At 37.7% G+C, this 12,581-nt stretch overlaps 1 protein-coding gene across 4 annotated transcripts; it reads left to right on the top strand.

Moving 5' to 3' along the window:
* Nucleotides 1–1,365: 1,365 nt before the first annotated feature.
* Nucleotides 1,366–6,536, top strand: usf1 (upstream transcription factor 1). Of its 4 annotated transcripts, none has more exons than XM_036561051.1 (11): nt 1,366–1,479; nt 1,987–2,053; nt 2,176–2,225; nt 2,346–2,461; nt 2,656–2,769; nt 2,863–3,013; nt 3,154–3,208; nt 3,488–3,546; nt 3,653–3,747; nt 4,754–4,882; nt 5,882–6,536. In XM_036561051.1, the coding sequence occupies exons 2-11, from the start codon at nt 2,046–2,048 to the stop codon at nt 5,969–5,971; spliced, it is 867 nt and encodes a 288-aa protein (XP_036416944.1). In that variant the 5' UTR covers nt 1,366–1,479; nt 1,987–2,045; the 3' UTR covers nt 5,972–6,536. The 4 variants fall into 4 exon arrangements, with proteins under 4 accessions (XP_036416944.1, XP_036416930.1, XP_036416938.1 ...); XM_036561037.1 differs by having other exon boundaries at nt 3,154–3,241; XM_036561045.1 differs by having other exon boundaries at nt 2,346–2,491.
* The last annotated feature ends 6,045 nt before the right edge of the window (nt 6,537–12,581 follow it).

Genomic DNA, 12,581 nt, shown 5'->3' with positions numbered 1-12,581 from the left:
GCAGGCTAGTTGCCCCATCCTGGAGTACAGCACACGGCTTGGGTTATATACTGGTGACTGTACTGTATAGGCTACCACTGATGAAGAGTAGTAGTAGTGTGAGTAGTGTTAAACAGAAACAGACATCAGCCTATCATGGAGTTACAGCAATATTAAGATGAGTCTCCCATAAGGAGAAAATATATATATTTATGAAATATATTTTTGCAATATATGAAAATGGCCAAAAATGTATTTCTTAAATATATATTTAAAATGCATGTATTTGTATTTGTTATTATATTTTTCAAGTGTATGTAATTTTAATAAAGGTTAAAGATGTAACTAAATATACATGAACTGAATGAACGGTACTGACTTCTGTGTTTTGCATTGTACTTTGCATTACATATGAAGTAAGACACTCACACAAAATGTATGCCAAATAAACAAGATATCAAATCATCAAACTACATTTTCACAGTGTATCAATCTCTACAACACTTGCTTTTGTCCTGTTAAAGGTCCATTTACCAACATTTACAATTAAGAGTACAAATTCATTTCAAAAGACACAAATCCAAATTTCCAACGACGGAGCAGTGGTGGTGAAGTGACGGTGGCTAATAAAATTGGCTGTGAAGTGGCCGCACAAAGGCGGTCGCTAATAAAAGTGGTCGCAAAGTGGCCGCTTCCTGCTTCCACTTCTGCCCATCACCTGGCACACAGAGATCCAACTCCTACTGGAGTAGCAGGCGGTATACAGTATACACCATGATGTAGTATGCAGTACACAGTATGCTATTTTGAACACAGCCAGTATCCTTTTTGTCTGAATCTCATCAATGACACTGTGTTCAGTTATGTTTCTGAACCAATCCACTATTTCCTGTATGGCACTAATATCCCTTTAGAAGACAATCAAATGCGACTGTAATCAGTCACAGGTCAGCTGTTAAACCATGAGGATATCGACCCATCACTAAAACACAAAGTAGCCTACATTACAAAACCATCAGTAACCAACAAGAACACTTCTGTATTTTGTCAGCAGGGCAGTCGTAGTGCATATTTATAGGTAGCGCGGTACATAAAACTAGGCAGGGTATTTTGATAGCCTGAATGACCTCATCAGAAAACGCTACCAGCAGTAAACATAAATGTAGGATATTCTGATAGTCTAAATCATCTTATCAGAGGTAAAACATTAGGGTAGTTCTGTATAATACACTCTAAGTAAGGCTAAACTAACAATAAAAACGCACTAAAACGTTAGAAAAAGTCACACTACCCACGTGCGCATGCGCAACCTTTCCAAAACAGACTCACTTCACTTGTGAATCAGTGAATCGTCGCATCGGATATTCGATTCATTAAACAGGCCGTTGCGAAGGAATCGGTTCGATGAACTGAATCGAACTTCCTTAGACGAAGCCGTAACCCTCGCAGCGGATTCCGCGCATGTAAACAATACAATACAGGCATATTAAACAGCGAGCGGTACGTTTTTGAATTATTTTTTTAAGACTACACAATATCGCTATAATACAGTGAATGAATAGTGTATCAATGTAGGCTGTTGTTCTGCTCATGTTAGTGGAGAAAGATAACAACATAGTTAGGTTAGCTAGCAAGCGTTAGCTAGGTTAACTGGGCTAAATTCTTGCTTTGTACGCGTAACATCATTTAAACCTCGGTTTGTAAGTGTGAGGTTAGCTAAATGCAAAATATAAAATAGCATTTAAATATGAAATTGTTTGGTGCAGTAGGGATCTAAGCTATTAGTAACTGGGTATTATTAGTTAATGTTAAGTTAGCAAGCTAACGCTAATGTTACTTGCTGTGTGTTAGCTGTTAGCTTGATAATACTATTGGGCATGTCTCCACAAGACTTAACGTTAGCTATAACGTTAGTTAGATATATGAACTGCAGAGTTTCCACACTTGATCGTGTGCTTTCACCTAAAACGTAGTGTCTGAATTTCATTGTGTCCTTTTATTTTGAAGAAGAGGGCAGGAATAACCTGAAGGAGTGACTGACGTGCTGCTTCACACTGCCGGCGGATATGAAAGGGTCAGATCCTAAAACATTATCCTAAATATTGGGATGCCTACTTTTTGCATTAAGTTAAAGTATACTGTTATTGTTGTTTTGTAACTACTTTTCATAATTTTGCAACATTATTTAATTTTCAGGCAACAGAAAAGTTCAGACCCAGACTGCAATGTTCCTGTAATTGAAGAAGGTACCATAAAACAATATATAGTTGTAGAAATAATAGGAATCTTAGTGGTCTTGAATAATAGGAGCGCTAATGTCTCTGATTTTGATTTGGCACTACATTTTGCTTATTAAATTCCTTCAGGGGCAGTTGCTACTGCAGAGGACCCATCGGCAATTGCAACCATTCAGTCAGCTGCCACCTTCTCCTCTGATCAGCCGATTAAATACCTCTTCAAGACAGAAGGAGCTGGGGGGCAGGTAGGGGAACTGTACCCTCCCACCGGACAGGTAGGAGAGGAATACAGGGAATAGGCTTGTAAACTTGAAAACCAAAGTAATTTTTATAATCCTCCAAATGCGTATTAAGAAATTGGAGTGAATCGTTTTTGTCTAACAAGAAATAAGGACATAAAGGATGATGTTGCCATATTGAGATGGTTGATTTTTTTCAGGTCACCTATCGGGTAATTCAGGTGTCAGATGGGCAGCTGGAAGCTCAAACGGATGGTACCACAGCTGTCAGTGTAGTGGCAGGTTTCCCTGCTACAACGCAGCCTGTTACGCAGGTAAATGCTCTGTGAAGTAAGTTGCTGTATTTATAACAGCATATTTCTGTCAGGGTTGTGCAGTCTAATTTATACGACTGTTGGTCCAAACAGGCTGTATTCTCCCAGTCAGAAGGCTTAGAGGGAGATGGCACAGAAACCCATTACACATATTACCCAGCCACTATTTCGGATGGTGGAACAGGCACTATGGTTACTAGTGTCCAGGCACCTGACACAATCCTCAGTCAGAGCGCACCTACAGGTAATGAGTAAAGCCTTCATTTTCAGCAGACATTAAGCTGTCTTGGCAGTAGTTGCTTTCTATAATGGCACATCTATCGCATGAAAATAATGGCGGCTAACTGAACAATCATTTGTAGTTTTTCTTTGTCTGTTTTGTAGGTCAGTTATACGTGATGATGTCCCCCCAGGAAGTTCTGACGGGAACAAACCAGAGGTCTATTGCACCTCGCACACAAACTTTTAACACGTAATCTTACCTTCTCATTTAGAATATTAAAAAGTTACAGTTTTAATAGCTTGGCATTCTTGGACATCAGCTCGTTCTAGATTTGATAGTTTTATTATGTTCTTACTTGTTTCTGCTAATTTATAAATGCAGTGCAATATCTGCATATCAATATCAATATTGTTGTTAGTCAAACTGTGAGCTGATAGATTAGTGTGGTGTCTTAACACTTTTGTTTGAGAGTGTCTGTTTCTGTGCATTTCACAGTAAGTCAGAAGCACCAAGGACTTCACGAGATGAGAAACGACGAGCCCAACATAATGAAGGTGAGCTTTGACTACACATTTGACGTAGAAATTGTGCTTATGGAGACTGACTGATGAATTCAGGAAAATATAATAAAAGAACATTTTTTTGTTTCTTGTTTGACAGTTGAACGGCGGCGCAGAGATAAGATCAATAACTGGATTGTTCAGCTTTCCAAGACTATTCCTGACTGTACTTTGGACTCCACCAAGACAGGACAGGTTAGTGTTTGTTATAGATCAGCTAGTTTAGTTATACGGCAGGACGGTGTGATATAGGCTGTGTTTTGAAAAAGTAGTAAGTAGTGTGCAGTATGTTACCAATATAAATTTTCCCAGTACGCCAAAAATACCTGAATGACACTCCTCCGGCAAAAAGATCCAGTATGCGAGCAGAGCTATCTCTGTGATCTACTGTATCCCAAAAATGCAACACAGTCATTTCAGGAGGACATAACCTCTGACATAACCGCCTGGATATTTTAATAGCCCTGAATTTAGCCTTTCATACGTCCATCTGTCTCTGCTGGTCTTGAAGTGGATTTGCTGACATCTATTTAATAAAATGAATACTTACAGTATTACTGCATAGATAACATGGTTAAAACAGTAACTTAATAAAGTTGTTCTCAGCCAGACAGTCTGCTCAGCATCGGCTGCTCAGGCTCCCATGTGGAGTCACGCTCCTTATTATTCAGTCAAACTAGCTCATATTACCTCAACTATGAGTGTAATGAAAACAAAATGTCTTGCAAACAGAGGAAAACAGGTGTGTTTGAAAACCATGCAAGTTTACCACACAGACCAATCCAAAGTTGACATTCATAAAGTTTATTTGTATTTTTGGAGATGAGTAAAATTAGTCTCCTGCTCTCTGACACTGTATGTGGTGTACTTTTAAAAGTCACACAGGTTCATCTCTTGACCAGAATATAAACGTACACACTGAAAAGAAGTTGGCATCGGTTGCTAAGCAGTGATTGGAGGGGTGAGGAAAACAGTAGGTCTTGCGATGGTCTGATAGGCTCAGATGTTGGCAGACTAGTTGCTCCCCTGTCCTGTAATACAGCACACGGCTTGGGTTATATACTGGTGACTGTACTGTATAGGCTACCACTGATGAAGAGTAGCATGCAGTATTCAGTATATACTGATGCAGAATGCAGTACACAGCGTGCTATATTGAATTTAGCCATAAAGCTTGCAAATGCTTTGTGATTTTCCACAGAGTAAAGGCGGGATCCTCTCAAAGGCCTGCGATTACATTCAGGAGCTGCGACAGAATAATAATCGTTTGGCAGATGACCTCAGCACACTCGAAAGGTTGAGGATGGACAACCAGCTTTTACGGCAAGAAGTAAGCTCATTTCTTTTAATGCTGTTGCTAAAAAAATCTTCAACCTATTGCTGCATTATCTATTGCTTCATCGTTATCACAGTATTAGACTTTGTAATATTGAAGTGACAAATTGGAGATGGCGTAATATAATTTTTTTGTTTTCTGTACTTTTTTTTTTTGGTAGAAAAACTATTAGGCTTTAAAATGTTATGTTTTAATTTGAGGCCCATCACTTAAGATGAGCCTTTAAAAATCTAGGGCAAAAACTCTCCTGTCTGCTGATATCAACCCAATACTGATATGCAGCTGCAGTATGCAAATAAACCTTCTAATTGATCACCAAATTATTTATTGCATTATGTTAGCACACTGACCAATATGAGTGTTTTAATGAATTAAGGTATTCACATGGTCCAACAGTCTGAATAGTTTGGTCCAAATAATATATCACAATTTCAGTTTGTTGCAGTATGATATGGCGTTCATGCAGGACGGATTCAAATTTCGGTTTATTTTCTAAATATGGCATATTATGGAAAAAACTTAAAAATGGCATTTTTTGCATGTTTTCCTGCAGATTTGTATTTATGTGCATTATTTATTAACTTATAACATATTGGGGGGGAAAATAAAACATAAAATGGTATGGTTTATGTATTATTACTTCCAGTATGTAAAATTCAGTAAATAAATAGTAACTGCATTATTATTTGCAGAAGTATGTTCTCTGTACAGGATGTAGTGACATTCTCAGTTACAAAATCAACAAAATGTGTTATTTGAGCCCAAAGACTGTATATCAGACCCATCTATGTGCTGAGAGGTTTAATAAAGGTTTTGGGATTAAGAATATAAATGTTCACACAATTTGACACGACAAGATTTTTGCATAACAGTCTCCTATCATACACATAGTCTGCATGTTATGCAGCAATTACTTGGGAGTTATATAGGATAACAAATGTGGAATTTTGCAAGATTTTTTGCAAGATTTTAAGTCATTGTTTTCTGCCGAAGGTGGAAGACTGGAAATCCAAGAATCAGATTTTGAGGAACCAGCTCAGACAACACGGTATTGTGGCTGCAGCAAGTGCTGACCCCCAGTGAAGAGGGATGTAGGGGCTGGTGAAATGCTGCCTGTGAGCCGTCATTGAAAGTCAGTTGTGAATGTTAGAATCAAGACAAATTGAGGAGTGAAAATACAAAGTGTTATTAGACGCAAGACTTGAATCAGAATGTTCCACTGGTCGATACAACGGCAATCATGGACAGTTTTTATTGCAGGATTTATTTGTCTGTAATACTGGTGAGGTTCTTCTTACTGGACGGTGCATTACTCTGTATATATTTTTGTTTTGTACATGTTTTTTTTTACTTGTTCTAATTATGCCTTTGCTTTTATGTATTGATAAAGTTTCTGCAGTTGACTCAGAAGCACGAAACATGAAAATTGTTCATTTTTTTTACGCTAGACTCTAACCTGAAGACAGTACTTATTCTTGCATGGGCTATACTTCCTACTGGAGTTACTAAGGGTTCATGACTTCCATAATAACAAAATAACTGCTTTTTATGGTAATGTGCAAAAACATTCTGTATTGTAGAATACAGTTCACATATGAAATAAACAGATACTCCTGCCCTTTGGAACATAAATGATCTTGAATCTGTAGGTGTATGTTCTTCTTAGTGGGCTGAGGCTCCACACATCTGTTATCAGTGTTTTCACATGGCAAACTGTACCAAGTAGGGATGCACAGATCATGAATGTTTATGACTGATTCTGGATTCTTTGCAGCCAAATTGGTGTTTTTTCAACACCCACTGTGGTGGATAAATGAACACAAACACTCTAGCACAACGCATCCAGTACTTTCTATTAGTCAAAGTCGCAATATAAACATTATTATCTTTTTAATGGGCCAATTGTTCTAAATTGTTCAGTGTAAATATCATTAAATAAAGTGCTACGTTGAAAGTTAGAGGCAATTGGCTATTTAGCACAGCGTGTCAATAATTATGCTTTGATGTTTCATTTGCGCTGCTACTCCTGCATTTGCTGAACGCTGGGAACAGAAATCTGCCGATTCTAATCTTTGCCAATTCTGATTGTGCACTTCTCTTTGTAAGAGTGAGCTAAGTACTGAGCTGACAGATGTATTTGAAGCATCATGTCAGATGCATTGACATCATGTCTCTAATTTGTATTTGATGGTATTTATAACATTTTCAAAACTGTATTTATGTGCAGATCAAACATCTAAAACCTGGCACCTTAAAAAAAAACAAAAAAAAACTTTAATGTCTGTAATGCCTAATGGTACATTGATAATGTCCTGTATTATTCAATTGCTCTACTTGGTGTACTTTTTGTGCTAGCAGCAGATTCTCAACTGCTGCTTTTTAGTCAAGTTAGTTCAACATAACCAGATCTTATTCAGTTGACGAAGGGCTTTATTATGAAGAGCTGAAATGACTGAGCTTGTGTTGCCCTAGAAAAGTATTTTGCCTTAAAAAACTTCATTTTGATTATCTTATAGTTTTGATTTTAGTTTATATTTGAGGTATTTTGGATTGACATGCATTTTAATGTATGTTTGCCCATCCCTGTGTTGTGTTGCTCACTTGATTCAAATTCTCACTTAAATTTGCAGCGTAAGGATCACATTCACACTTGTGTATTTACTACCTTTTTCACATTATTTCACAATTTTCCATTAATCTACTCACCAGATCATGAAGACTTTCATAATTAGCTGATAGGCTGAATGGGGAGAAACCTCAAACTTAAGAACTGAAGGTAAGCACCACAGGCCATGTGCAACAGGCGGAAAAATTACATGTTGGTTGTGCTTGCTGAAAACAGATTTCCATATCAGACTTCCATTTGTGCAATGAGAGCACGGAAAACCGGTTAACAAGTGCGGGATTGCTCGCTTCAAATTTCCCAGCAGGAGATGGACAGTATACAATAATACGAAGACTTAGCATCCAGTTCAGGACAGAAGTACAGAAAAGCAAGGGTAATAAAAGTAGTAGTAAACTTATTTTTACTTCATTTAAATATCAAAACAAAATACAGAAAACAGGCCGGCCAACTCCAGAGCATTATCAACAATTCCACATTACCATCTTTGCCAAATACATAAAAAATACCTCATGGGACTTCATTGGATATTATTTCCATTCAGCTCTTGTGTGATAATTTGATCCACTTCAGCCACAAAAGATGGAAAAACACTTTTTAAAGCTTTCATCTTGTGTAAAAACAACTGTATTACTTTACAAATGAAAATATGTAGCAAGGCCTGATTATAAGCTGTACTTGTGAATGTCCACGGCTTTGCTGGCAAGTCTTCCTTTGATATCGCCCTCTACTGGATGTGAACTGAAGTGACGCCTTTTTACCCCATGTAGATTAGAAGTTCTCAGGTGTATTCTATTACCATGTGCGTGAAAAGAAAGGGCTTAATCTGCCAACTTCCCTCACGCTCTTCCCTTTAAATGGTGACGCTACTGCAGTTTTTTCTTGTTGTCCTTCCAGCAGTGAAGATGGCCGTTCAGGATGTTTGGTATATTAGTGATATTCTACTAAACTTTCATTGAGCACAAGGATTTCTAACTTCACACTGCTATTGCACATCTTTAGTCTTTCAGTTATACTCATAGCTAAAGAGTGGCAGGCTGTAATAAGCATACCAAAGTCTGGCTGTAGTCCATCTGTTTCTCTAAATACTTTCTAACCCCTTTTTACACTGTTCTTCAATGGTCAGGACCCTCAGAGGACTACTACAGGGCAGCTATTATATGGGTGGTGGATCATTCTCAGCAATGCAGTGATGCTGACTTGGTGGTGGTGTGTTAATGTGTACTGTGCTGGTACGAGTGGATCAGACACAGCAGTGCTGCTGGAGTTTTTAAATGCCTCAGAGTCACTGCTGGACTGAGAATAGTCCACTAAGCAAAAATATCCCGCTAGTAGCATCCTGTGGGCAGCATCCTGTGACCACTGATAAAGAGAATGACCAACACAAACTGTGCAGCAGCAGATGAGCTATCGTCTCTGACTTTATATCTACAAGGTGGACCAACAAGTTAGGAGAGTGGATAGTGAGTGGACACAGTGTGCTGTAGATGGTTCTATATTGAACCTTTTCAAAAAAAGGGTTCTAAATGGTACCAAAAGGGTTCTTCTATTGTTACGAAGTCAAGATTGTTATAAAAGAAGAACCTTTTTTGATGTTACAAAGATCCCTTTTCAAAAAGGTTCTATATAGAACCATCTACAGAACATTCTCCTTCAATCTGAAGATCGCTTTCATGATGCAAAGTACCCTTTAATCATGTAAAGGGTTCTTTGAGTGTTCATAGTGCTATATAGAACAATTTTCCTTACTAAAGAACCTTTAAAGAACCATCTTTTTTAGGTGTGTGCTTCATTTGAGCACAGCTGCTGTCCTTTACATTGTGTGAACATTCCATGGTGATTCCACCAATAGAAATGCTCCAAAATTACTTGGAATAAAACCTATATAAACTTAGATTGAAAATAAAAAAAGGTTTTTGCCCTCTCCAGTGAAGTTACCATTTTGGACAGCAACGATATGCTAAATTAAAAGATGCATAAAATGTAACAAGATCTGAAAAATTAAGGTAGAGTTTATAAAAGAGTATATCCATACATGCCTGACTTACTAAACTACTATTAAAACCTAATAAGGACTGTTTTGTACACCATTTGAAAACATATAGACTTTCTTTTACATTTAAAAGAACACTTCAAACAATAGAAATGGTTTAAAATTTACTTGGAATAAATTCGTTTCATTATTGTACAGTAAAGTAAGGATGAGCAATATGATAATGTGATTGTGATAAACTATGCCAAATACACTTTTCTGAGTATACTGTGAGTATAGTTAGTCTTTCAAGAACACAGAACAACTGCATGTAATCCAAAAAAGATTTAGACCAGTTATAGAGATCTGACAATCAACAGCAACCAGGATATATTAACTGCATAAACTGCAGCAAGTAGCCCAACCAGATTAGACATCAGTCTATTACATTATTATCTTATTTCAGTATTTATCTTTCAGATTTTTCCCTCCTTAGTCCTTTTCTCGAAAATGTTTACTTAAAAATCATTGAGCTCACAGTTTTTTCTTATTGCCTTTTTAAAATATGGCTCTATTTGTCTATTGTGGTTGACACCACAGGAGTTCCCTGTGGTTGTTTGATGTATTTGTGTAATGCATGCTGGGTAGTGTAGTGAGAAAAAACATGGATGAACGAAAACAACATGTTAAGGGGCCGATGTGCCCCTTTAAAGTTAACCCCTTAAATGGCCAGGACTCACAGGCAGGTCTAAAGTTTTTCTGCACACTTCTATAACCTAAGAATAAGTCAGCCAGCTTGCATTGTAGTCTATGTAGTTACTGAATCATAAGCATATGTAGACAGCCTTTAGAATACTCTTATGTATATTTATCACAGTGCAGTATAGTTACTTTATATTGTAGTAGTGAAAATTGTTCCCACATCTTCAAACCCGATTCCAAAAAAGTTGGGACAGTAGGAAAAATGTAAATAAAAACAGACAGCAATGATCCGCAAATCCTTTTTGACCTGTATTCTATTAAAAACAGTATCAATAAAAAAGTTTTAATGTTTCAAGTAATAACTTTATTGTTTCTTGAATTTGATAAATTTGACATTTCATGTTTCAGCAAAGTTGGGACAGGGGTATGTTTACCAGTGTGTTACATAACAAGGGTTTTCTGAGTCCATATGGTTATATTCATTACAGAAGCATGTTGGTTTTTAATGCAGTGCTGTCTGAGAAGGTCACGGACATTTAATATTGGTTTTCAGCCCTGCCCGTTTCCTCCAGATTCTCTGAACCTGTTAATAATGATATGGAGTGTACATGGGAAAATTCCTAAATTCCTTGCGATTGTGTGTTAAGAAACATTGGATCTCACTCACTAACCGATCTTAACAAAAAAATTCTTTTTAAAACCCACTCATGCAGTTTTCATAAAAATTCTGACATTCACCAATGTTTTCTTATTAGGTAAGAACAGAAATCAAAAAAGTTGATAAGGTAAAATATTAAACTTCTCTTCTTTGTGCTGTTTTCAATTACATAAAGCTGTGAAATTAATTTCCGTATCTAGATGCCTTTGAGTCAGTTTTGATCTCACATTCCTCACAGCAGCAGCAGAGGCACAAACCGCAGCATCTAAACTGAACGCATCCTGTCATCTTCTCACGACTTCAAGCTTAGACTTGTTCCAGTGTGCTCCAGCAGCTGGTCCACTGCAGCGCAACTTGTTAGGTCACTTAGCAATTCTGTTCCACATTGTGTAGTAGCCTCAGAGCAGTGGCTTGTAACTGACACACCACACCCACTTACATACCCCCACACTGCTGATTAACATGACAGAATTTGCTCAATGAAATGAGGGATGGGGACTTGCATATTTATTTGATTGTAATATAATAAATATGAAATATTATTCAATCTGATTTTGCTGAAGTGATATTCCACCCATCCATAACATGTCCAGTATTTACTGTATTCTGCTCTTTGTCCTCTTTAACAACTTATTTAATAACTGATCACTGTTGTGTACATGCTATAGGGGTTCTGTATTGAGGCCCTGTGCTCTACAGGTGCTAGCACAACTCACAGTTCCAGTTTGCTGGTGTACAATTACAGTGGTATGCGCAATTGGTGGTAGCCATCCTGTACTTCAGGCCAGCGGGTCCTGTGAACTCACTTCGTCAGTCGTTAGTTTCTGCCCACAGACTATTGGAAACTGATCTACCATGAATGGGGAAGAGGGTGGCTGAGAAATGATGTGTAACAAGAGATGGGTAATTGCACACCTATAGAGTGGATCTATAAAGTAGGTGGAGCTCATACAGTGTCCACTGTACAGTCTACAGGGTAGGTGTCTATAAGAAAGTGAACACTGAGTGAGTATATAGTAAACTTGGAAAAAGTGCCCAGTGGCCATATTGTTGGTATATTTTAGATGGGATCTGTATTAAGGGCCCTGAGCTCCACACAATTCACAGTTCCAGTCTGCTGGTGTACAATTACAGTGCTGCTAATCACTAGAATCATAGAATTATTTGGTTTGTTGAAGGGTCAGCAAACATTGTCGTGATCGCAAAAGTGAGTAATAGCTACATAATTATGTTTGATGGTGTTGATCAGTATTAGCTGCATTGACTGTCTCGCCAAAGAATTAAATACTTTGACATAGATAGTTACACTGCATAAGTCAATCACTGTCACTTTTCAATTGTGAATAATTCTCAACACTCAAATTTATCCTTCATGTAACTGTCTACCTGTTACAAAATGATGAGCGCAAACTTTGATACGGGGAGATGGTTGCAAGCTTTTCCTGTTTATTCTCATTATCCAAAGACTTCTCCGTTGCTGGCTCAGCTCTTCAGCCTCTTTCCCCTCATCACGTCAGACAGTCGGGATACAATAAAAGCTTGTCTTTTGTTACTGTTGTTACTACAACCATGAACCACACAGCACTCCATGGCTATATGTAATGTCAGGATGCTTTAACTCACGCTCTACAAACGGTGGCTGTACAAGCACAGCTGTCACTGCTGGCATGTCAACAATATGGCGGTGGTGACAAGTGTCAATACTACAAGATTCTATTCTTATGTTTTAATATTACTG

Source organism: Colossoma macropomum, unplaced genomic scaffold, assembly GCF_904425465.1.
Source record: "Colossoma macropomum unplaced genomic scaffold, Colossoma_macropomum, whole genome shotgun sequence".
NCBI lineage: Eukaryota > Metazoa > Chordata > Actinopteri > Characiformes > Serrasalmidae > Colossoma > Colossoma macropomum.
This window is presented reverse-complemented; position numbering and strand designations above follow the sequence as displayed.